Consider the following 24,710-nt stretch of genomic DNA (forward strand, 5'->3'; position numbering starts at 1 on the left):
TCCCGGGACAGGGCACCGGCCCCAAAACCGATGAGGGCGAGGAGGAGCGAAGCGGGGACGGGCGTGTGTTTTGGCTTCGGGTCAGGAGATGCTCGCGGCAGGCCCGGCTTGGTCCCTGAGCACCACCCTGGACCCCCCCGGTATCACTCGGTGCCCTCCCGCTTTCTCACGCTGGCCATGAACCGACAGAGCCTCGACATCCCGGGAGGAGCCACCTCCAAGAGGGGCTCCAAAAGAGGGAAGGGAAGCAAGGGATGGGCCTTGCCCAGAGCCTGAAATCTAAGAATTGGTCCCAAAACTGGACCAAATTGGTCCCCAGATCCTTGGAGGGGGTTTGGCAGCAGCAATTTCTCCTAAAATCAAGTTCGACGTGGAACAAGAGTTTCCCAAAACCATCCAGAGACCACCCATTTATTGAAGGTCAGAAAAGTCAAGTCTAAAAAAGAAAGGAAATAGGGCTTTCCCAAATATTCAACTCAAACCCTGGCAGGTCCCCTGGCCCTGGGCTGAGGTTCCAGGAGGAGCTGCTTCCAGCTTAGCTGGGAACAGCCCTGTGCCAATGTGATTCCCTGAAGAGCTGCCCCGGGCATGGTGCCTACAGGACCAGCCTGGCATTTTCTCATCCCAGATCCCACTGGGAACTCTGCCCCCAGGGTTTCCAGAGGAAATCCAGGGATCTGCAGGAAGGGAGCAAGGGACAGAGACAGGATCTCAAACCAGAACAGGTGCAGGGGCAAGGAAACACAACCCATAGGAGGGAAATCAGCTCCCATCACCTGGGATTCCCTCAACCCCCCCAAAATCCCTCCATCCCCCAAAAACTCAACACCAATGCCTCAGATGGAACCTCCCCAAAAGTCCCCCTAGGCTCTACCACAACCCCTCGAAATTAAAAGGAACCAAACCACTGAGATATAAGTTAATGCTTAAATTATTTGTAAAACATCTTAAATTTTCTGTGACATATTTTAAATATCCCCCATGTTCCCCAGATGGGGGGGTCAAAGCCCAACACTAACTGGGAGCCTATGGAGGAAAGGGAGGAATAGAGAAAGGGTTCCTTATCCTTTCACAGCTTTTAACAACTAAATATCAATAATAAAAGTTATATTATAATAAAATAAGTTCTTCGTGAGGCAGTGGAGATCAAAAAGCCCTTAGAAAAGCCCCGCAGGTTTGGGCTCGGGCTCTGGACTCAGTAGTAAAAAGGGGGAAGGGTTATTTGGGGAGGGGAGGCAGCGGAGGGGGCGGTTCCGAGGGCAGGGGGGGCGGTCGGGGCTTGTCCGTGTTGGTGGCAGCTCTGGAGCCGCTGGAAGCCCGGGGGTTCAGGAGCTCGTACGAGTGGAATTCGAAGGCTGGGGGCTGGGTGGGCTGCATGCCCTGAGCGCTCAGCAGCGAGTGCAGCATGTTCACCGTGTCCTGATAGTCACTGGCCTGGCTGACGTTGTGCCCGTTGGCCCCCGAAGGCCCCTTGTCCGATTTGTGGGCACCCCGGGCTTTGCTGGGCTGGGATAAATCCGAGCTGTGCCCGGGGAGATGGGCAGCCCCGGGAAGGTGGGCGTATGGGAACGGCACTCCAGGGCCTTTGGAGACTTTGCCCACCTTGGGCTGGTGCTCGTGGGGCATGGCCGGGGGCTCCTCGGGCAGGGGTCTTTTGCGGGTGGGGGCGAGAGGCCCGTAGCCCTTGTGGGGGGTGGCGGTGGCGGCGGCGCCGGCTTGGGTGCCGTGTTTGGAGTCCCCCGGGCGCTTGGCCGTGGTGCTGGGGCCGGCGCCGAGCTGGGCGTGCAAGTGTTTGTGCGAGTGGTGGTTGTGGTGGTGGTGGTGGTGGTTGGATGAGTGGCCCTTGTGCTTCTCTTTGTACTCCCGGCTCTTCCCGCCGCCGCTCTCATCCGCGGAGCTGTGTCTGTCTCCGGGAGCCGGCACCTTGAGCCGCATCTTGATATCCTCCTGCTTGGAGGGGATCGGCCTCTCCCCGCCTCCTCCCACCGCCGGGATCCTCATCTTGAGAGCTTTGTCACCCTTGTCGGTGCCGGGCAGGTTCTCCTGCCCCGCGCTGGGGATTTTCAGGACGATTGGGGAGGGGTTGCTGTCCTGCTGCCCTTCCCTCTCCCGCTGCTGCTGCACCAGGAGGTTCTGCGCGGCGTAGGCGTACTGGGAGCGCACGTTGGCTTCCATGTTTTCCAGCTGCCGCTTCTGCGCCGCCAATTCCTCGGCGTGCTTGGCCCGGTATTCCTTGAGGGACACCTTGGCTGAGGGTGCGTTCTTGGTGCTCTGCTTGGGGTAGGCAGCACCATCCTGCTGCGGGTGCTCAGTGCCTGATGTGCCCTCGTTAGTCCTGTGGATGTCCAGCTTGGCCGGGGGGTGCCAGTGATCCGCCTGGGACGGATCGGCGGCGCTCGGCTCCGCGGGGGAATCGGCCGCGGCCGGGAGCGCCGGCCCCGCTCCGGCGGTGGAGGATGTGGACATGCTCATGAGCCCAGCGATGTTCATGTCCGAGCTGTTGTTCCTGGAGATCATGTTGAGGATTGTCTGCTCTGACAGGCTCTCGTCATCGCCGTGGTCGTCGGTTTTGGATTTCCTGGCTGCTTGAGAGGCCTGGAATTAAACAAATCAGCGGGTGTTTACTTGGGGTGTTGCTGGAGCTGGTGTAATCCAAGCAGCTCACCAGGACAGTGCAAGGTCTTCTTTACAGAGAGATCCACTCTGCTCCCATCCCTCCTTGTGGAAAAATTCCCAACCCCTGGAAGCAGGGCTGCTAATGCAGCTGGAAAACCAAAGTTCTATACAAGTTAATTCAGAACAGGTGAACTCGAGCACCACAAGCACCACACACAGTATCCCAATTCCACACACAACTCTCTCCCTTGCTGTCCTGCACTGTGATTCCCAAAGGAATCACAGCCTGTGTCCAAGGTTCTTACCCGCCAGTTCCGGATCCGTTTCAGTCGGCTGGGAGTTTTCTCAAGGATTTGCAGGAATTCATGAGTCAGTTCTGCAGAGGAGACACAAACCCAAGCAGGAGGGTTAGAACAGCCCCAGTCGAGCAGGACAATCCCCTCATCTGACAGATGGAGCTACTGGTGGGATGGAGCTGCGCCAGGAGGGACATTCTGACAATCTGACCCATTCAAACTCATTTCTCTGTGGTGCTACAGAAGCTGCTGCTGCCCTGGAAAAGCTCAGCAAGCCCTGAACTCCTGGAGCCCGTGAGGTGGTGTTGGAACATCAGACCCAGGACCAGCGATGCCAAAATCATTCTAAGAGCCTTTTGCAGGGAAAAAAAAACCTCGCTCCCAAACTTACCATCTAAGAGCTCCAGAGTTACAGTGCCATCAACGTATTCCCACCAGTGCTTCCCGTCCGTGGAGACTGGGATCTCCCAGTTGGACCACTTACAGGCCAGGTGGATACAGACGCAGGCCACAACGGGCGGGGTGTACTGCAGGCTGAAGGTGGTCAGGTGCAGGCTGACGTCACCGGGAGAGAAAACAAAAAGCCATCAACTCCCACGCCTGAGCTGCAGATCCACGCGGGACATGGGGGGGAATGTGGCCCTCTGGGGCACCCCAGAAGGACCCTCAGGCACAGGCAGCTCCATCCTGCTCCAGCACAGCGGGGTTTTGCTTGTTCGGGTCTGCTTTGTTACAGGGAATTTGGGTTCTCCTTCTCCACCAGTTTTTTGTTCATGGTTTTTAGAGAGGTAATTTAGGAGCTTCTCTGAGAGGGAAAGTCACTGGGGATCTGCCAGCCCCACCTGTGCTCTGAAGAGAAACTCATCCTTGTTTTGCTACAGGAAATTTGGGATCTCCTCCAAAAGAAAGAAAATCAGTGCTGAGGTCACCCGCCAGCCTCCGCTCCGAGGAGAAACTCATCCTTGTTTAACTACAGGAAATTTGGGATCTCCTCCACCAACTTCCCTGTTTATCCCTCCTCTGATGCATGAAATTTGGGATTCCCCTCCACGGGGGAAAAGTCACTGGGGACCAACCCCATTTCTGCTCCTGAAGAGAAATTTGTCTGGTTTTTGCTCATCCCCATTTTGCTACAGAATAGTTGGGATTTCCTCCATCTCTGTTCATTCCTGGTTTGCTACAGAAAAATTTGGGATCTCCTCCACTGGTTTCCTTGATCATCCCTGTTTTGCTACAGAAAATTTGGGATTTCCAAGGACAAAAGTCAGTCCTGGGGTCACCTGCCAGCCCCATCTTGCTCTGGGGAGAAACTTCCAAGCACAACTCTCAGATGTCATCCAAGGAGCCCTTTTCAGCTTTAGGAAGGGTCTGGTCTTTCCCAAAGGATTTTTAGGAATACACTTTATGCTCAAGAGAACCTGAGCCAGGTGATCTATAAAATATTTTCATTAATAAATTGATTTTCCATGTGGCCATGAGTGCTGGGAGGTGTGGACAGCACCAGGACCAGGAGAACTGAGGGACTGCAAGGATCCTGAAGGAGCACCAGAGCTTAAAGAAACACAGAAGCCAAGTCTTGAGTGTGGGATTTGCCCACTCCTGGATGGGCCCTTTGGGAATTCTGCCACCGAGCCCCCACATGGCACCATCTCCTCACCACCTTTTTCATTGGTGAAATGTGGAGAGGTTGAAGTTTGGCATCTACAACCAAAAATCCTCAAGTTTGATGGACACTGGGTTTATCCAGAGAAGTCAAACCCAGGAAATTCAGAGCCTTGGGAATGCAAATTCAAGGACAACAAAGAGCCTCAACCCTGCCAGAATGAAACCAAAGGATTAATCCAGCTCATGCCAGAACTGGCTCTCTCAGGCAAAACTGAGGCTCTTCTTCACACTTTCTGCCTGGATTTCCCTCAATTACAGCCTTAACTCCTAATCCCATGGCTTTGAAGTTCTGGCTGCAGGGATAAGGCAGGTTTTAGGGCTGTGTTTACCCAAACATCAGCACCAGCACGTTCCCGAGGCCGGAAATCCACAGGGTGCCCTTTGGAGCCCCAAACGCCTTCAACAAACACTGAAGGTGAGCAGGGAACACCTCCCAGGTAGAAAAGGTAAACCACGTGCCCAGACATTCCCAGACAGAGCTTGGAGGCATCTCCAGCCCTGCAGTTTCACCTGTGTTGGCACCTAAACCACTTTTCCCTCAGTAATTTCCTAAAACGTCAGTGTTTTCCAGGTCCACGGTTTTGTCTGTTCCAAACATGAACTCCATGATTTGTCTGAAGCTGATAATCCAGGAAATTAAATTTAGAAATAATCCCAACAAAAGTGCTGGCATCAGGCTGGCAATGAAAATTTAGAGACAAAACAAAGCAGAGAAAGATTCTGGGGCTGGTTTTCCTTTCCAGGGAAAACTTAGGGACAAAACAAACCAAATGAAGAACCTGGGACTGATTTTTCTTTCCAGGGAAAACTCAGGGGCAAAACAACCCATACAAAAAACTTGGGGTTGGATTTTTTTTTTTCATTTATGCCCCAAACCACCTTTTTTTTCGGGGTACAAAGCATATTCATGGGCAATTTCCACAGCACCTTCCTGAGTGAAAACTCTCCAACACCCAGAACAAGCAAGAAAAAAATTATATACTCATTTCCCCTCCACCTTTCTGGTTTGTTTGGGGTTTTTTTTTCAAACTTGCACAACTAAATTCCTATCAAATAAGCAGTGAAGCTCCTGAGTATCCCATCTGCCTTATTTTCCAGCTCATTTTACCCAGCAGCTGGCAGGAAAAATGGCTGGAACCTTTTCTTAGGGCTCTTCCTGTGGGATTCCCAGCTGCTCCCAGGCTGAGCAATGCCTCTGGGGCCACAGGCAGCAGATAAATTATCAACCAATTATAAAATTATAAAATAATAACCTGTTTGTAGCCATGAAATAGGAAGTTTGTGCCAAGTCCTTGCTGGCTGCAAGAAAAAAAAAAAAAAAAAAAAAGAACAATCAGGGTGTTATTTGCATATTTTTCATGTTACTTTAGTGCAAGAACCATGGGCCACCCACAGATTGACCAGCAGGCCACAGCCCCAAGGATTTTGGGAACTGCTGCTCACGGAGAGCTTTGTGTGGTTCAGAAGAGCCTGAACCATCTAAAACTGCCTCTGTTTTGAGAATCAGAGGGATGGATTAGCTCTCCTGGGAGAACTGGGATTGTTCAGTCTGGAGAAGGCTCTGGGGTGACCCTGTTGTGGCCTTTCAGGTTCCAAGAGAGCTGAAGTGGGACTCTGGATGGGACCTGGAGTGGCAGGACAAGGGGGAATGGTTTTTCACTTGGAAAAGGTGAGAATAAGATGGGATATTGGGAAGAAATCCCTCCCTGTAAGGGTGGGGAGGCCCTGATTGTCCAGAGAAGCTGTGGCTGCCCCATCCCTAGAAGTGTCCAAGGCCAGGGAAGTGGAAGTTGTCCCTGCCCTCCCAACCCAACCCATTCCAAGGTTCTGGGAAGCTCTGGAGCAATCCCAGTTGGACATTCCCCCATATTTTCCTCCCAAAAATCCCCTCTCACCTCGGACAAGCTGGGTGCACTTCACCACATGGGTGTGAGGATGGTCAATAGTGATCTCAAACCCTGGAAGGACACAGACAAAGGACCATCAGAACCAGCAGCACAGCCCTGGATCTGTGTTCTCCTGCACCCCTTCCCTCCTACAGCCCTGCTTGGAGCCAGGCAGGAATAGAGGAGCCCATTTTTCCTGTATCCAGAAGCCTCAAGTTCTCCAGCTACAAACCCAGAAGGTCTCTGCTGCTGCCAGACCTCCCAGCTTCTGAAAGGCCTCACTGGAAACAAAACAACCATTAAAGATTTTAAAAATAGCAAGACAAAGCCTCTTGAAGCAGCTGGGAGGAAGGCAAAGACAATGGCATCTGCTCCAAGGAATTTCTCTCACCCAAAAAGCTGAGAGGAAGCAGATTGTTTTCCCTTTGAATGGGCCTAAAGCACTGAGGACAACTGAGTTTAATCCTGGCTCCAGCTTCCTCCTCACTTTGGGAATTCTGTTTGAAAGGGGAAGAATTCCAATTGGTCCATGTGCACAGCAGATCTGCAGAATGTTCTGGGAGAACTGGGGTGTTTAAAAAGGCCCCTGGAGAACTGAGAGGCTGCAGAACTGGGCTTGTGGCCCACGGCACCTCTGCCCCTCCTGAAGGAGGGACACAGAGTCTGCTCTGAATCCAGTCAGGAATAACAAATCCTGCTCTTTTGGAGGGAAAATCTACCTACAAACTGCCTCTGAAACAGAACATTTGTTAGTGAACACAACTTTTAACAGTACATTTGATAAAGAAACAGGGCACCAGCTCCACCAGCCACAATCCTATGTGGAGACTCCTACTTCCAAAAACACCCAGAAACTCCTCCTGGTTTGGTGAGTTCTGGAGATTCTCCTCCATTTAATTCTTTGATCAAAATATTCACTTCTAACCCATTTTTTAAGACACCTCTCAGTACAAACTGCTTCCTGCAACAGAACTGGAGCATTATGGCCTGGAACTGGATGGTGTATAAGGTCCCCTCAAAGCCAAACCATTCCATCATTCTATAATTGAGCTGGAAAGCACAACCCAGGACAAAGACCGGTGTCCAAGCAGCACAAATCCTGATTTTTTTAGGGGAAAAAAAAAAAAAAAACAAAGTGACAAACCACACTTAAATCTCTCAGCACTGAGCCTGGCACAAGTTACACCTGAAAAATTGATGTTAAAAACAAGAGTCAGGCTGAAAAACAGGGTTTGCTGTGTGCACTGTGTCCAGCCTGTGGAATTCTCCTGGCTCTGGGATTCGTGTGGCAGTCCGGCCGCTCCGAGGAACTTACCCAGGGTCTGTAGGATTATGCTCTCTAGAATGACCAGGTCTTGGGCTTGTTGCAGGTAAGCCTGGGGTTGAGAGGACAGGCAGGTTACTCATGGAGAGGCACTCTGATCAAGCCTGCACATTCCTAACACCATTCTCTCCAAGGCAAAAATGGGAATCTCCCTGCACGGGGGGACTGGCACAGATTCCCTGGAAGTGTTCAAGGCCAGGCTGGATGGAGCTCAGAGCAAGATGGGCTACTGGAAAACATCCCTGCCCATGGCAGGTGGGTGGAATGGGATGGGATTTAAGGTCCTACCGACCCAAAGCATCTGGAGAGTCTAAGAAAGAGGGATCAGAGTGTTTGGGGAGCCCTGGGTGCTGGTCCCCCACATGAGCAGTGCAGGAATCACCTGCTTTTCCTGCCTTATTTTTTTTTTAATTTTCTGTAAATTTCCACAGAAAAAGCTGCAGGACTCGCTGCTCAGCTCCAGGTAAAAGGGGCTGTCTGGAGAGATGAGGGATCAGCAACGTTTTTAACCCACTGAAACGAGTGCTGGGACAAACTGCTCTCACAATGGAGCTCCTCTGCAGCACTCCAAGGACACTGGCACACAGCACACCTGGATCCAGGTGTGCAGCAGAGGAGAAAAGGCTTTGCACAGATGGGGGAAGCCCAAATCTCTCTGCAGCAGGAGAGGTTGGATGGAGAAGCTGCCCCTGAGCACCTTAGGAGGGTGGAGGAGCCACAGGAGCCACGAGATTCCAATGTCATTCCCACTCCTCCAGCTCTCACAGCACATCCCAGGGCTCCCTCCCCACACTCACCTCACTCTTGGTGTCCAGCAGGGGCTCCTGGGGGTGCAGACAGGCATGTGCCACCTTGATGACGTGCTCCAGCTTCCGAGGCTGCTCCTCCACCTTGGCTGCCAGGAAAAGTGCTGCTGGCACCACCGACTGTGGAGGAAAATGCTCTGTTTGCTTAAAAAGCCACTAAATTCAAGATTAAAATAAATAAACCAGGTGGATTCCCAATATTCCTTCAGGGAACAAAGGCTGTTCAAATCTGGCCACCACCAGGAGGGACAAAAGGGTCCCTTCCCCCTTCTCAAACCTCTTCCCAGGGTGGGTTCCCCTCCCCAGGAGTGAATTTAGGGGTTCCCAGCACCCCCACCCCCCAAATCCCAGCACTTACATTCCTGTGGAACTGGGTGAAGGACTGCACCATGTAGAAGCGATGCATGTACACGATGGCTGTGTTGATGGTGAGCTGGGAGCTGGGAATGGGGTTAAGGAAAAGCACAGAGACCCCCAGACAGGCCCAGGGGAGCCCCTGGAACAGACCCCACATGCCAACAGCACCAGGATGGGACAGGCTCCCCTCACTCCCAGGGCAGGCCTTCCCTGCATCCCAACACAGCTCTCCTCAATCCCAAAACTGGCTCAGCACTCCCCACAACCAAGCTGAGCCTTCCCAACACTCCAGGAGAGCTCCTCCTGCTCCCAAACTGGGTCTCCTCGAGCCCAAACAGGCTCAGCTCTCCCTGCTCCCCAGACGGTCCTTCCTCACAGCCTAGCACAGCTCTCCCTGCTCCCAGAATCCTTTTTGGGATCTCCTTGGTACTAAAATAGGCTCAGCTTTCCCGGGCACTCGTGGGCCGAACCTCCACAACATCCCAGTAGAGCTTTCCCCACTCCTCTAACCGGATTTCCTCCATCCCAAAACAGGCTCGGCTCTCCCCACTCCTAGGCCGGGCCTTCCCGACTCACCAGCACAGCTCTGCCTGCTCATGAAACGGGATTTCCGCGACCTCGAAACGGGCTCGGCTCTCCCTGCTCCCACTCTGACCGTGTCTTCCCTTTCCCCCATCCCGGCACTGCCTTCCCCGCTCTCGAAATCTCCTCGGTCCCAAAGCAGGCTCGGCGCACCCGGGCCGGGCCTGCCGCTCCCTTCCAAGCACCCCGGCAAAGCTCTTTCCTCTCCCGGGCCGGCCATGCCTGCCCAAACCTCTCCAACACGGCAGCACGGCTTACCCTGCCCCCGAAACGGGACCCCCCGAGCCAAAAACGGGAAAAGCGGCTTTCCCCGCCCTGAGAGCCGCCCGGGCCTTCCCGACACCCCAGGACCGATCTCCCCGAGCCGGGGCCGGGCTCTCCTCGATCCCCACAACACTCGGCTCTCCCCGCACTCGCTCCCGGCTCTCCCCGAACCGACTCCCGGCTCTCCCCTCATTCCCTCCCGGCTCTCCCCCCTCTTGGCTCTCCCCGCCCCGCCCCGCTCCCACCCGCGGCCTAGCGCGGCCTAGCGCGGCCGGATACACGTTGAGGCGCTGCCCCATGTCCTGCAGCAGGTTGGCCGCCTGCTGCCGGTACGAGAGCTCCTTGTCGGGGTCCAGGCCGGCACGGCGGGATGGGCTCCGCTCCAGCTGCTCGCGGCTGAAGTACCAGCGCCGCCCGGGCCCGGTGCCGCCGCCGCCGCCCGCCGAGGCCTCCATGGCGGCTCTGCGCCCGCGCGGGGGACGCGGCGTGCGCACGCAGCGCGGCGGCGCGATGACGTAAGCGTCGGGTGGGCGGGCGCGGGGGGGAGCCGTTGGTGGCGCGAGCGTTCCAAAGCAGGGAGGGACGTTGAGGGGGCGGAGACTGAAAGGGGCCACGCCCCCTCGCGGGCAGGCCCCGCCCCGCCCGCGCTTCCCCTCACGCCGTGAGGGGCTCGGGTTTCGTGGGGTCCCGGAACCCCCCGCACCTCGGGATGGTCACCGTGGCCCCACCATCGGCTTCTCAGCTCCCCCTTCTACGCACTGACACCCGAGGAGCCCCGGGATACCGGTGTGGCACTCCAACCCGAGACCCCCTCCTCACCGGGACCTCAGTGTATCCCTCCGGTATGTTTCCCCCGTACCCCGGGAGCAGCGGCATCCCCCCACCCCTCCAAGATCCGGTTTTACCGGGGTCCCGCAGCCCCAAGACGTTGCCTGTGCCCCCCAACTGACTTTTCACCACCTTTCCCCTACCGGGACTCCCCCACCTCGCACCGGGACTCCGCTGTGTCGCCCTCCGGGACCCCTCCTCACCGGCTCCCGGTGTTTTCCCCCACTGGGATCCCGGGATCCCGAGCCCCCCTCCCAACCGGCAGCCCGGTAAGCCCCTCCGCCCCACAGGCCAGGCCACAGCTCGTATCCAAAGTGTTTTATATATAATTTATCTGTACACACGAAGGACAAAGTACCTCAGGTCTGCGCTGGGGTGAGGGGGCCAGTGCCCCCCCGCCCATTCCCCCCGGGCTGAGCCCCCCCGCCCCAAAACTGCTTCCAAAAAAAAAAATAAAAGAAAAAAAAAAGTCACTTCATTAGGTTTTTTTTGCATTTAAAAGGGGGAGGGTCTTCCCCCCCCTCCCCGCCACAGTCCCCCCGAAGGGAGCTGGGACCCCCGGGGGGTGAGGGGGCTGCGGAGATGCTGGGCCTGCGCCTCCCCACCCCCGCAGGCGGCACTTCAATTTGGCACATGGAGGGGGCTGGGGACCCCCTGCCCCCAAAACCCCCTGCAGTCCCTTTTCTGGGGGGGGCCCATCTCCCCTCTTTGGCACATGGGGGGGTTCAGCAAAGGGATGGGGGGTTACCATGACCCCCTCCCACAAAAAACACCCCGGTGCAGGGCTGGGAAACACCCCCTAAAACACCCGCGGAGGGGGGGCACAGGGTTACCTCCCCACACCCCCCAACCACCTCCTTGTGTCTATTTCTCCCTTTTTTTTTTTTTAATATGTGTATTTGGGGATTTTTCCTTTTTTTTTTTTTTTTTGCCTGCGCTTGGCACAGGCTGGGGGAGTCCCCGGCGTGGGGGGACACCCTGAGGACCCCCCCTAACTGCCCCCAGGGCCCGCATTGAGGAAGTAGGTGGTCATCTCCCCCTTGCCCTTGACCTTGACCAGCCCCCGGCACTCCAACACGTAGCCCTTGGCAGCCAGCACCTGGTACAGGTCTGTTGTCACCTGGAGGGGGGGACACGGGGGTAAGGGGGGGGACCTTGAGGGGTCTCTGGGTAGGTGTCCTCTGTCCCTCCCATCCCTGACTGACCTGGATGCGGTCGGGGACCCCAGTGCTGTCCATGCGGCTTGAGACGTTGACGGTGTTGCCCCAAATGTCATACTGGGGCTTGCGAGCCCCAATGACCCCTGCGACCACTGGGCCCATGTTCAGGCCTGGGGGGACAGGGTTGAGAGTCAGGGATGACCCCCACACTCGGGAAAGAGGGGAAAAAGAGGAGTGAGAGGGGAAAAGAAGGGGTGGGGGGGTGAGATTGGAAAAGGAGAGAGTGACAGGGAGAAGAGGAATGTGGAGGGGAAAAGGGGAGGTGATGAGTAAAGGGGAGGTGAGAGGGGAAAAGGGGGTGAGGGGGAAAAAGGGGTTACAAGAAGGCAAAAAGGGCAGGAGGGGAGAAAAGGGGTATAAAAGGAAAAGGGGCGTGAGAGAGGAAAATGGGGTATGAAAGGGAAAAAGAAGAGGTGATTAAGAAAGGAAGAGGGGTGAGAGAGGAAAAAGGGTTGCAAGAGCCGCCAGCAATAAAGCCACAAACAACAGCAAGGGATGGCTGGAGGTGCAGAGGGGCGTGCAAGGGGTGTGCAAGGGCTCACCAATCTTCATCTGGAAGTTGTTGAAGGAGTGCTCATTGATGTACTTCATCTGCTCCATGAGGTGCATGGCGTAGTCAGCCAGTGCTGCGATGTGGCTCCGGCCCTCGCGGTCGTAGGTGGCCGCGTTGAGCCCCGATGCCGCCATGTAGGTGCTGCCAATGGTCTTGATCTTCTCCAGCTGCCTGTACTTCTGCTCGCTGATGATCTGGGGGGATGGGCTGGGGTCACCCCCACAGCACCTCGACAGGGCGATGGGTACCCCAACTCCTGCACTCCATCCTGTGGCTCCATCAATGCTGTTTCATGGCTTTTCCAGCGCCCTGCACTGTGGCTCCACCAGTGCTGCTCCACAGCCTCTCCAGCACCCTATGACCACATCCCCTGCACCCCAACCTCCTCCATAGTGTTCCACAACCCCTCCAACACTCCCTGCACACCATCTCCTGCAACCTGTCCCAAATATGGTGCTCTGCAGGCTCTTCATACCTTGTGCATTCCATCTTGCACCTCATTCATAGTGCTCTCCACAGCCTCTCCCACAACCTGTGTCTGGGGTTCCTGCACCTCATCCTCATCCATGGTGCTCCACAGCTTCTCCAGCACCCCATGCACTTCATCTCCTGCACCCTGTCCCCAAACCTGGTGTTCCACAGCCTCTCCAACACCCCATCTTCCTGCACCTCATCCTTGTGCACTCCATCAATGCTGCTCCACAGCCTCTCCAGCACGCCCTGCGCCAGTTCCTGTGGCTCCATGAAAGCTGTTCCATGGCTTCTCCAAGGGTGAAGTACACCCTGTACCTCATCCCCACTGCTCCACAGCCTCTCCAGTGCCCCATGAACCCCATCTGCTGCACCCCATCCCTGTGCACTTTACCCCCATGCACCCCCTCGCCCCTTCTCTGCCCCAGCACCTCATCGAAGTCGGCGATGATCTCGTTGAGCAGCCGCAGACACTCCACACCCTCATTGTTGGCCTCCAGCTCCACGTAGAACTCGGAGAAGTTGCTGATGGAGGCGAACATGACGGCCACGCACTCGCAGGACTGGTAGTAGAGCTCGTCATTGCGCCGCTCCCGTGCCAGAAAATGCGCGGCCACGTCCTTGGGCAGGATGTTGTGCAGCAGCCGCCGGTTGTAGGCCTGGAGCTCCTCCATCTCCTCCTTCTCGCCCGTTGCCTGTGGGCACAGACCCAGGTGGGAGCTGACACAGGACCCCACGGCCACCCTGGCATCAGGGTGTGGGGTTGGGGTTGGTCACAGCCTCATGGTCACCCCAGTCCTGGGGTGCAGGGAAATGGTTGGTCCCAGCCCCATGGTCACCCCAATCCTGGGGTTTAGAGAGGGGGTTGGTCCCAGCCTCATGGTCACCCCAGTCCTGGGGTGCAGGAAGGGGGTCGGTCCCAGTCTCAGGATTCAGGAAAAGGGTCATTCCCAGCCCCCCACACCTTGGTCCTACCTGGAGCTTCCAGAGGAAGTCAAGGCGGGCGGTGGACTCGACCTGCTGCGCGTGCAGGTACAGGGCGAGGGCGAACACGGCCAGGACCACGGGGGTCACGTAGCGCAGGGCCACCTTCCCCTCTGCTGGGCTGTAGGACCCCCAGGACCCCTGAGGTGGGCTGGGGGACCCATCCCTGCCCACCCAGAGACCCCAAAGATGCACCCAGACCCCAAAGATCCACCCACCCACTCCAGGGACACCAAATCTGCACTCAGACCCCCACGTTCCCACTCACCCACCCAGGGGAACCCCAAACATGCACCCAACCCCAAAGATTCACCCACTCATCCATGAGACCCAAAACCTGCACTCAGACTCAAAGATCTACCCAGATCCCCAAGATGCACTCACACCCTTCAGGGACCCCAAAGCTGCATCCAAGACCCCAAACATTCACCTTCCCATCCCAGGGACCCTAAATCTGCATGGTAGACCCCAAAAATCCACTCATCCACCCAAAGGAGCCCCAAATTTGCACCCAGACACCAAAGCTGAGCCCACACCAGAGACCCTGAGGCTGTACCCACCCCCCAACACTGCAGCACAGACCCCCAAGGGACCCTCCTGCTTCTGCTCCCCCTCACACCCCTACATCCAGGTCCCCACTGGCTCCAGTTTCCCACTCACCACTCTCCTCCCTGGGTCATGTTGAAGGGGGGCCTGTGGGGACAGGAGCCAGGGGTCAGTGGGGTGGGGACACAGCTCAAAGGTGGGGACCCCTGGGGGACTGGGGACACTCACAGGGAGTTGGCCAGGACCAGCAGGTCGGCATTGTCAAAGAGGGCTGCGTGAGGCCCCTCCACCAACAGCAGGAACGTGGCCTCGATGGCCACCATGAGCAGCAGCTTCCCGATGCTACTGATGTGCAGGAAGACGGAGCAGGCCAGCAGGCTGAGCACCACGCTGTAGCTGAAGTACTGGGGGGCACATGGTGGGATGCAGCGGCACCCCAGGAACACCAGATGGTACCCCTGGGATCTTTGCAGCAGCTCGGGAGCCCCAGATGGCACCTCAGGAACCAGGACTGGCATTCCAGGAAGCCCTGTAGCACCCTGGGAATACTGGCAGGCACTCCTGGAAATCCCTGATGGCACCCCAGTAACCTCTGCAGCACACTGGGAGCCCCAGATGGCAACCCAGGAACCCCAGACCTCACCCAGGATGGAACTGCTGGGGAACCCTGGACAGCACCCATGGGAACTCTGCAGCATTCCAGTAACCCCTGCAGCAGACTGGGAACCCCACATGGCACTCCTGGAAACACCACCCAACACCATAGGACTCCTGAAGCACCCCAAGAACCCCAGATGGCACCCAGAAACCATGGATGGTACCCCAGGAACCCTGAATGGCACCCTGGGAACAACAGCTGGGACCCCAGGAACTCCTGCAGCACCCCAGTGACCCCAGACAGCATTCCAGGAACCCCTTCAGTGCCTCGGGAACACTGGATGGCACCCTTGGGAACCCTGCAGCACCCCTGGAACTCCTGCAGCACCCCAGGAATCCCAGCACCTCCCCACGCCCAGGGACCTTGCACCCCTGGGGACACTGTGCCAGCACCCAGCAACCTCAAGGGCTCAGTGCCAGCACCCACTGAGGACCTTGGACCCAAGCAACACACAGTGTTCCAGCATCCCGTGTGTGTGGGGACCCTGTGCTGGCACCCTGCACCCACAGGGACCCAGTGCCAGCACGCTGGGGGACACTGAACCCTCTGGGACCCTGTGCCAGCATCCTTGGGGACACAGTGCCTGCAGAGACCCCATTCCAGCACCCTGCATCTTCAGGGACTCTGTGCCAGCATGTTTGGGGACACTGCACCTATGGGGACCCAGTGCCAGCACCCTTGGGGACACAATGCCTACAGAGACCTGTGCCAGCATTCCTGGAGACACAGCACACATGGGGACCCTCTACCAGCACCCAGGGAGGACTTGGCACCAGCAGGGACCCCTGTGAGAACCATGCCCTGTGCCAGGCGGTGCCCACGGCCACTCACCTCGGGGAAGTCACAGGCCAGCCCGTCACTGTGGCAGGAGCCCATGGGGGTGCCCAGGGAGAAGTTGAGGGCACGGAGCTGGCAGGGCCCCACGGACCCGGGGGTGACATTGAGCTCACGGGCAGCACAGTCCCGCAGGGCCACGCGGCTACAGGAGAACTGGGGGGCCAGAGGGGTGAGCTGGTGCCCCACAGCTCCCCACAACCCCCCAAAACCCCCCAGACCCCCGTGACCCTACCATGTTGACAAAGGCAGCGATGAAGACGAGGAGGATGGTGAAGACGGCGATGCCGGTGCTGCGGGCACGGGACTGGACGATGCCACGGGAGAGCTGCTGCAGGGCGGTGGGGAAGAGCTGGGGGGGCACCAAGGAGCCTGTCAGGCATGACCGAGCCCCCCAAAAACCCTCCCAGCCCTCAGGTACTCACAGTGACGCAGGAGTAGATGGCACAGATGAAGAGGATGGCAGCAAGGAGGATGAAGATGCTGACGTAGACCCCGAGCATCAGCAAGGAGCTGGGGAGAGGTGGGAGGTGAGTGATGGGTTGGGGGATCAGAGCTGGTATTTGGGGGGGCTGCAGCACTTACTGGGGGAACACCAGGATCTGGAGGCAGCAGATGAAGCAGAAGACAAGGAGGGTACAGGCCACGTAGCCACCAAAACGGTCATCGACCTTCTTGGAGTACTGAGGAGACAGGGGGAGGTGGGATGGTTGGATGGATAGAGGGGGGGACCCCAAGAACCTCAGGGGAAGAATAGAGGTGGGACTGAGGGGACACCAGTGAATGGGGTGGAAGGGAATGGGGGGAACCTGGGGGACAGGATGGAGGGAAATGGGAGGACCCCAAGGGATGCAGATGAAGGGGGACTGGGGATATCCCAGAGGATGGGATACGGGGGGACAGGAGTGATCCCAAAGGCTGTGATAGAGGGGAATGGGGAACCCCAGGAGATGCAAGAAATGGGATGGAGGGAAAAGGGGAGACCCCAGAGGGTGGAGGAAAAGGGGACAGGAAGACTCTGAGGCATGGGATGGGGGGGACTCCAGGGATGCAGGGAATGGGATGTAGGGAGGGGATCCCAGGGGATGAGAGGGGATGGGGAGACCCCAGGGGATGAGAGGGGATGGGGAGACCCCAGGGGATGAGAGAGGGCAGGGGGGACCCCAGGGGATGGAATGGAGGGGATGAGGCTGAGAAGGTGGAGGCACCATGAAACCAGCACAGAGAAGACCCCAAGGGATGGAGGAGAGATGGGAGGACAAAGATGCTGATGGGGTCAGGGCAGAGGGGACTTCAAGAGACAGAACGGTGGGTCCAGAACAAAGGGAACAGAGGGCCCCCCAACCTTCTTCTCCAGCTCAGGGGTCTGGAAGGTGAGCAGGAACTTCTTGACGTGGTCCTTGCGGAGCTGGTCGATGCTGCGGGCGTCGATGGCCCGGCTCAGGAACTCATCTACCTCATCCTCAGGGTTGAGGGCCTCCTGGGCACCACGGCTGGGGAATGGGGGGGGTCAGGACCCTCCCAGGCTCCCAGCTCTGCCCCAGGGAGGGGCTGGTCACAACCCCCCAGCAGCCCAGCATGGAACACTTACTTGTCCTTGCTGGAGTCATCGATGCCCTGGGAGACACAAGGGAGGGGTCAGACACTGGCAAGGATGGGGGCAACCCTCTTGAGTGACAAGGACACGGGACACCCCCCAGGGTGGCCCAGGATGGAGGACAGAGTTCCAGGGGTAAATGGGGCAGGAGAAGTCCCCAATTGTTTTTGGCAAGGACAAGAGGTTCCCAGGGGTCTGCAAAGGGAGGATGGAGGGATCTAGGGGGGATGTCCAACACCAGTGAGGATGGGAGACCCCTGAGGGTGCCCTGGACTGGTAAGAACAAGGAGGATCTCCAAGGTCTGCTGAGCACCAGGGGCCACCTAGGAACTCCCTGAGGCCCGCAGGCAGCGGAGGAAGCCACGAGGGCTGTGGGCAAGGCTGGGGAAGCCACCGACAGCCACGGAAGGGCAGTGAGTGGCTGATAGCACCATGGTGAGGGCCCCCCGTGCCCAATGCCCTTCCTGGGGCTGCTCACCATCTGCCGGAAGGCCTTGGAGTCCTTGGTGCGGGAGAAGGAGCGCTCAGGCACCCAGCGTGGCACCAGCCCCTCGGTGGAGTTGGCACGAGTGCGCTGCAGCTTGGCCAGGATGGCTTTCTCCTCCTTCTGCAGGGTGACACGGCCATGAGGGGGTGACCCTAGCTTTCCCACGCTCCTGCTGCCCCTCAGATGACCCCCAACTCACGCGTTTCTGGCTGCAGCCAACGATGAGGAAGGTCTCGATGTTGTGCTCCTTGAGGTAGGCGTTGCGCTCACCCCCATGGCCCGGCTCCACCTCATAGTCCCCGTTCAGGTACTGCAGCGTTGCCCAGGTGATGTGGATGCGCCTGGGGATGGAAGGATGAGGGTACTGAGCCTTCCCTGCCCAGCACCCCCCACCCCAGACCCCAGCCCAGCCCCTCCAGCCCGGCTCACCCGGCTTTGCCGCCCGCTTCCATGTGGTTGGCAAGGGTGACATCGTTGGACCAGACATCAAACTGCCACTTGCGCAGCCCCAGGACGCCGCAGTGAACCCGCCCGCTGTGGATGCCCACACGCATGTTCACGTTCACCCCCGTCACCTCACGCACCAGCCTGCGGATGGGACCGGCACCATGTCACGCCCAGGCACTCCGTGGTTCCCACAGGTGCCTTGAGGCATCCCCAAGCAGCCCTTGGCCTTTCAGGATTCCACAGGCCTTTCGGGCACCACAGCAACCCATTGGCACCAGACACCTCATGGCACTCCCAGGCACCCCAAAGGCCTTTCAGGATTCCCAAGCATCACAGCACCCCAAGGCAACCCAAAGCACCACTGCACTCACAGGCAGCTGAGGCACCACGGCACATCCAGGCACCCCATGGCATCCCCAAGCACACTATGACACCCTCAAGCACCCCATGGCACCCTCCATGGCACCATGTCACCCCCAAGCACCCCCTAGGCACTGTGACCCAGACTGGTGAGTACTGGGAATGTGCCAGCACCAGGAATGGGACCTGTCCCCCAAGCTGTGGTGCCACCTGGGACTTGCCAAAATTGCAAGTCCCCCCAGGCTGCAGTGGCACCAGGGACACACCAGTAGCAGACACAGCTCCTCAGGGTTGTGGTGGCAGTTGGGACATGCCAGCCCAGGAGATGCCATCTCCCACATTGTGATGGCAATGGGGACACACCAGCACCAGGGTTGGATGAAGCCCTCCAAATTGTGGTGGCACCAGAGATGTGCCAGCCCAGGGAATGGGCACAGCAGGGTCAGGTGCAGCCCCCCAAGCTGTGGTGGCATTGGGGACGGGCACAGCCCCCAGCTCTGCCCCACTCACGAGATGGCCTCGATCATGTCCACGCCCATCTCCACGCAGCAGTGAGCGTGGTCCCCACGCGCCTCCGGCAGCCCCGACACGCAGTAGTAGCAGTCCCCCAGGATCTTGATGCGCAGGCAGTGGTTCTCCTGGGGGGCACAAGTATGTCAGGAGGGCTCCAGGACCCCCCGAAGTCCCCCAGCCCCTCTACTCACTGCAGCCAGCTTGTCAAAGCGGGCGAAGAGCTCGTTGAGTGTCATCACCAGCTCCTGGGCCGTGCACTGCGAGGCCAAGCTGGTGAAGCCCTCAATGTCCGCAAAGAGGATGCTGCCAGGAGGAAGAGCACGGGCTGGGGATGGCCCACACACTGCCCCAGACACCCTCCCCTGGCGATGCCTCCCCCAAAGCTCCCCCACACCTGTCCCCACAGTACCTGACGTTATCATGCTTCTGGATGTAGATCTTGTGGAACATCATGTCCTCCTTCTTAGTGTTGATGTCCTCCTTCATCTCCATGGCCACATGCTGTGGCAGCACTGACAGCAGCAGCCGCTCCTGCAGCCACAGCAGTCCCGTCAGCAGGGTCAGGGGGTGCTGCTGGACCCCAGCTCAGCACGGGGACCCCCGGGATCCCCCGTCCCACCTGCTGACGGTTCTCCCGCTGGAGGTGCAGGCGCGCCTGGATGTAGCCACGGGTCTCCTGGAAGGCCTGGCGCTGCGACACCTCGGCCGGGTAGTGGGTGCAGACCCCCACCACATTGGTGCAGAGGAAGATCAGGGCATTGGCGCTGAGCTGGGGGGGAGGTGGGCTCAGTGAGACCACCCAAGGACCCCCATCCAGCTCTGCCACCCTCCTCTGCAGCACAGAACCTTGGCTTTGGTATGGTGGGTGCTGCTAAGAGGAGGACAGGGGGCTGCAAAGAGGGGGGTGTGGGGATGGGAACATGGGAGCTCAAGGCAGGGGGACATGGGGGTTCTGGGACACAGGGCAAGGAGGATGCAGGGGACAGGGTCAGGGGGATGTGGGGCACCAAAGGACATGGGAAAATAGGGCAAGGGGGCTGCAGGGACATGGGGGACTTGGGGCTGTGAGAAACTAGGGAAAAGGGCATGCAGAGACCTGGGGACACAGGATGGAGGGCAAAGGGAACATTGGGACACAGGGTAGGTGGGGCAAAGGGGGACACAGGGTAGGGGGATCACAGAGGTCTGAGGACACAGGTTAGGGTGACAGAGGGGACTTGGGGACACAGAGGACATGCATAGGGTGAATGTGGAGGACCTGGAGACCCAAGGCAAGGGGAACGTGGAGATGTGGGGATGTAGAAAACCAGAGCATGGGGGATCTGAGGATACAGGAGCCGGGGGTACATGGGGTCCTGGAGCATGGGGGTCATGGGGACACCCTCGGGAAGCAGAGGAAGTCAGAAAGCGGAGATGACTGCGGAGGGAGCTGCAGTTTCCCCCGTCCCCATCCCGCGGGACCGGGGCCAGGGCTATTTATAGCGCTCCAGCACACTGGGACACTGGGAGCAGAGGCCTCACATCCCCTCCCCGGCCCCATCGCATCCCCCGGAGCTCCACCGCTTCTGCCCTGAAAGGGTGAACCCTCCCCAGGGGGGCGGCCCTTCCCGTGACCCCGCTGGCCTCGGATGTCATTGTGTTCCTCGCCCTGTGCCCCGCGGGGACGGCACGTGGCCCTGGCTCTGGCCAGGCAGGGCGAGGGTGACTGTGGCTCTGCTCAAGGAGGGGGAGCTGCTGGAGCTGGGAACACGCGGTCCCAGGGATGGGGGACCCCTCAGCACCCCCTGTGCAAGCAGCACCCCTCTGGGAGCACCCACCACCTCAGAGAGGCAGGACAGGGGACACTGGCATCATCCCAGCCTCCCTGGGTGATGGCCACTCCCCTGCCCTGGTGCCCTGGACTTGTGTCCCTCCTCGGGGGTTTCCGCCAACCCTACAACAGGGGCTTTGTGGGTGCCCCTTCCTCCCGGTGCAGCCCACAATGGTGGGTCTGTGCCAGGATGAGGGGCCCACTCCGCCCCACCACGGGACCCCAGCATGGAACCTCCCCCAGGGCCCCCTATCCCCGGGTAGGCAAGGAGCCCCTCCTGCATCTAGAACCTTCCACCAAATGCAAAAAAAAAATCCCAAATTTGCAGAGTGGGATTCAGGGACAGGAGGTCCCACCTGCAGGTGGGCAGGACCCCGCGGGGCTCAGCCCCTCCCAGGTGTGTCCCTACCTGCTTCCAGAGGAAGGGGTCGGCGGCGTTGCGGTGCCAGGCGATGGCGAGGTGCAGGGCGGAGAGCAGGACCCCGGCCAGCACGGCCGCCCGCATCCGCACGGGCAGCAGCGTGTAGGTGATATAGATGAAAAAAACGCTCCACCAAACGCCCTCGGCAGCGCTTCGGGGAGCCACGGCCACCGTCCCCAGCGCCTGCACCCCGGCCAGCAGCCCCAGCACCACGTAGCTCACCACCCACATGTAGTCCTGGGGGAAGGCGCTGCGACTGCACAGCACCATGAGGAGCAGGAACAGCGCCGTGGCACCGGCCAGCGCGGCGGCCGCCGGCACGTGGGGGGTACCGGGCAGGCAGAGGAAGAGCAGCATCACCCCACAAACCAGCACCAGCACTCCCATCAGCACCGTCAGGCTGCTCTGGTTCATCTGGAAGAAGTAGCGCTGGTAAAGCCGCTCCAGTTTGGCCGACTGGAAGCGTTTGGAGCGGAAAACCTGGAGCAGGCGCCGCCAGCACTCGCCGGCCGACAGCCGCCCCCCACGTCCCGCCGCTCCCTTCGGCCCCTTGGCCTCGCCGTCCTCCAAGCCCGTGTCCACAGATTTGAGTCCCAGGTCACCCGCGGGCCCCTTCTTGCCGTAGTGATCCTCCTGCCAAGTGCAGCGCAGCCCCCGGGGGGGTCCCGCGCCCCGCTCCATCTCAGGGTCCTGCAGGCAGCTCATGTAGCGGGGGCCACAGAGGCCAGCTCGGGGCCGGGGGCCCTTCTTGCCGTTGCGCTCCCCCCATGCCGTCTTCCGCTCGTCCACCTTGGGCACCAGGATGCCGCTGAACCACGACATGCTGTGGGCACCGAGGAGGGGTCAGAGCTTGGTCCCTCACCCTGACACCCCAACAGGGGCCCCGGTGTCCACGGGGGTGCGAGGCCGTGCAAGGAGTGGAGGGTTCTGATGCCCCCACCACCAGCCTGGGGGATGCAGAGCCCAAGTCCCAGCTCTCCTTGCCCCCATGGGCCCTGAGGGAAGTGCCAGTGCTGGGTTCCCGGTGCCCCAGTGTCCCGGTGCTGGGTGCCCGGTGCCAGAATCCTGGTGCACAGCGCTGGGTTCCCGGTGTCGGGTTCCTGTTGTCCCGGTGCCCAGTGTCCTGGTGCCCGGTGCGTGGCCCTGCCGAGGCCGCCCCGAGCCCGCCCTTCCCGGTGCAGCGACCTGCGACAAAGCTGGGACCGACCCGGGCGTCCCGGCCCTGTTTGTCTTGAACGGCGGCCAATGGGTTTTACCGGGCACGGTCGCCCCGGGGCACCGGGAACCAGCCGGGACGTGGCAGCCGGTCCCTGCTCCGGGCGAGCGGCGGTGGAGAACGGCCACTGGGAAAGGCCGGCCCCGGTGGCGGCGGCCGCCTCCCTCCTCCCCTCCCTCCCGGCTCCGGGCACGGGAGACCCGCCGAGCCCGGCCCGTACACCGGGACCCACCAGCGCCCTCCGGCCGCCGCACCGGACGCTCCCACCGCACCGGCAGCTCCCGCCGCACCGGACCCCCCTCCCGAGCACCGCGCAGTCCCCCGGGGCCGCACCGCTCCCTCCGCCCGGGGGCCCAGCCCGGTGTCGCCCCCCTGCCCTGATCCCAGTTCCGGTCCCGGTCCCGATCCCCGACGCCGCCGCCGCCCCGATCCACCGCCCCCCCAGCCCCTCCCGCCGCTCCCGGTGCGCCCGGGCGGCCCCGCTCACCTCCGCCTCCGGCGCTGCCGGCCGCGGGGCCCCGCGCCCCGCCACGGCCCCGCCGCCGCCCGCTCCTACACGGCGGCCGCGCCGCGTTCCCGCCGCCCCATCTCGCGCCCAGGCCGGGCCCCCGGTGGCGGTGGCGGCCCCGGTCCCGGTCGCGGCCGCGCAGCCCCGGCCCGCCCCGGCCGGTGCCCGCCCCCCCTCCCCCCCCCCCCGCCCGGATCCGCTCCCGGGCGCTCCCGGCCGGCGGCCTTAAAGGCGCAGCGGCGGCGGCGGGAACGGCCCGGTAGGGCCCGGAGCGGTGGGGGCGGACTCGCACCCCCGGGGCTGCGCACACGCGCACGGACACGGACACACGCACCGACATGGCGGGAACAGCGGGGACACGCGCGGCGGGGTCCCCCGTGTCCGCACAACCCCCCCCGAGTGTGTCACTTGCACACCCAACCCAGTGTCCCCAGTGCCTTCCCCCCGCGGACATCCCGGTGCCCCCTTGCACACGCACGCACTGCACACCCTGGCACACGCACACGAACCCCCCTGTGTGTTGCACGCACACGAATCCCCCTGCTCCCCTTTGGCATGCACCCACCGCCTTGCACACACCCCTACACACACACATCCCCTTGCACACGCACACACAAACCCTTGCACACACGTTTTCCAAGCTGTACACACAGATATTGCACATCCACACCCTCCTCACACAGTTACACGCCCTTGCACGCGCACACCCTTGCACACTCAGGCAGTCCCGTTATGCACTCATAAACGCCTCTATATGTGTGTGCAAACACAGGAATCCCCGTGTTCACACACTTGTGCAACCCCTTAGGTACAGCAGGCGTGCATGCTGGTGCGGGTGCACCCACGCAGCTTGCACATGCAGCCCTTTCACACACACCCTTTGCACACGTACACAGACACTCACAGGGGCACACACCCTCCTCACCCACACCCTACACACTTCACACGCACTGCCTTGCACACACAGGTACCCCCATCCCTTACACACTCACCTTTACACATACACAGCCCTTACACACACCACCCCAACCTTCATACACACAGTCCTTGCACACCTCCGTTATACCCCCTTACACACTCACAGCCCCCCTTGCACATACCCTCACCCTGACCAACCCCTTACACACCCACAGCCTCCCCTGTTTGCACACACACCCTGACCCACCCCTTACACACTCACAGCCCCCCTTGTTTGCACACACACACCCCCACCCTTGCAGACGCCCCCACATTTCCACGCACCCTCATGCCCAGCCTGGCACAGGGCACCCCCTCACTGCGCTCCCCAACCCCGGTACCCCCACGAGTGACCGTGGCACCGGCCCTGCCCTCGCCCCGTGGCAGAACCTCCCGGTGCCCCCCCTTCCCTCCCCCGCGGCGGCGGCGCCGGGCCGCGCACCACCCCCCCCCCCCCCCCCCGCCCCGGCGCCGGGCCCCGGGGAGCGCTGATTAATCATTAAT

General features: G+C 59.9%; 2 protein-coding genes across 2 annotated transcripts; both read right to left on the reverse strand.

Annotated features, from left to right (window-relative positions):
* Nucleotides 1–395: 395 nt before the first annotated feature.
* On the reverse strand, nt 396–10,284 carry CCNT1 (cyclin T1). The gene is made up of 9 exons (XM_059871815.1): nt 10,076–10,284; nt 8,952–9,033; nt 8,585–8,713; nt 7,779–7,839; nt 6,473–6,535; nt 5,831–5,876; nt 3,304–3,467; nt 2,922–2,992; nt 396–2,595 (listed from the first exon to the last, which is right to left on the reverse strand). Exons 1-9 carry the CDS (start codon nt 10,249–10,251, stop codon nt 1,219–1,221), a joined length of 2,169 nt encoding a protein of 722 aa, XP_059727798.1. The 5' UTR covers nt 10,252–10,284; the 3' UTR covers nt 396–1,218.
* Nucleotides 10,285–10,927: 643 nt separating this feature from the next.
* On the reverse strand, nt 10,928–23,361 carry ADCY6 (adenylate cyclase 6). The gene is made up of 22 exons (XM_059871797.1): nt 23,229–23,361; nt 21,514–22,348; nt 19,914–20,063; nt 19,704–19,825; nt 19,486–19,597; nt 19,292–19,419; nt 18,404–18,562; nt 18,174–18,315; nt 17,966–18,094; nt 17,482–17,507; nt 17,236–17,383; nt 16,476–16,573; nt 16,316–16,403; nt 16,126–16,242; nt 15,888–16,046; nt 14,627–14,802; nt 14,513–14,545; nt 13,844–13,973; nt 13,300–13,563; nt 12,387–12,591; nt 11,830–11,954; nt 10,928–11,744 (listed from the first exon to the last, which is right to left on the reverse strand). Exons 2-22 carry the CDS (start codon nt 22,345–22,347, stop codon nt 11,616–11,618), a joined length of 3,474 nt encoding a protein of 1,157 aa, XP_059727780.1. The 5' UTR covers nt 22,348; nt 23,229–23,361; the 3' UTR covers nt 10,928–11,615.
* Between the last annotated feature and the right edge of the window lie 1,349 nt (nt 23,362–24,710).

Source organism: Haemorhous mexicanus, chromosome 33 (assembly GCF_027477595.1).
Source record: "Haemorhous mexicanus isolate bHaeMex1 chromosome 33, bHaeMex1.pri, whole genome shotgun sequence".
NCBI classification, from domain to species: Eukaryota; Metazoa; Chordata; class Aves; order Passeriformes; family Fringillidae; genus Haemorhous; species Haemorhous mexicanus.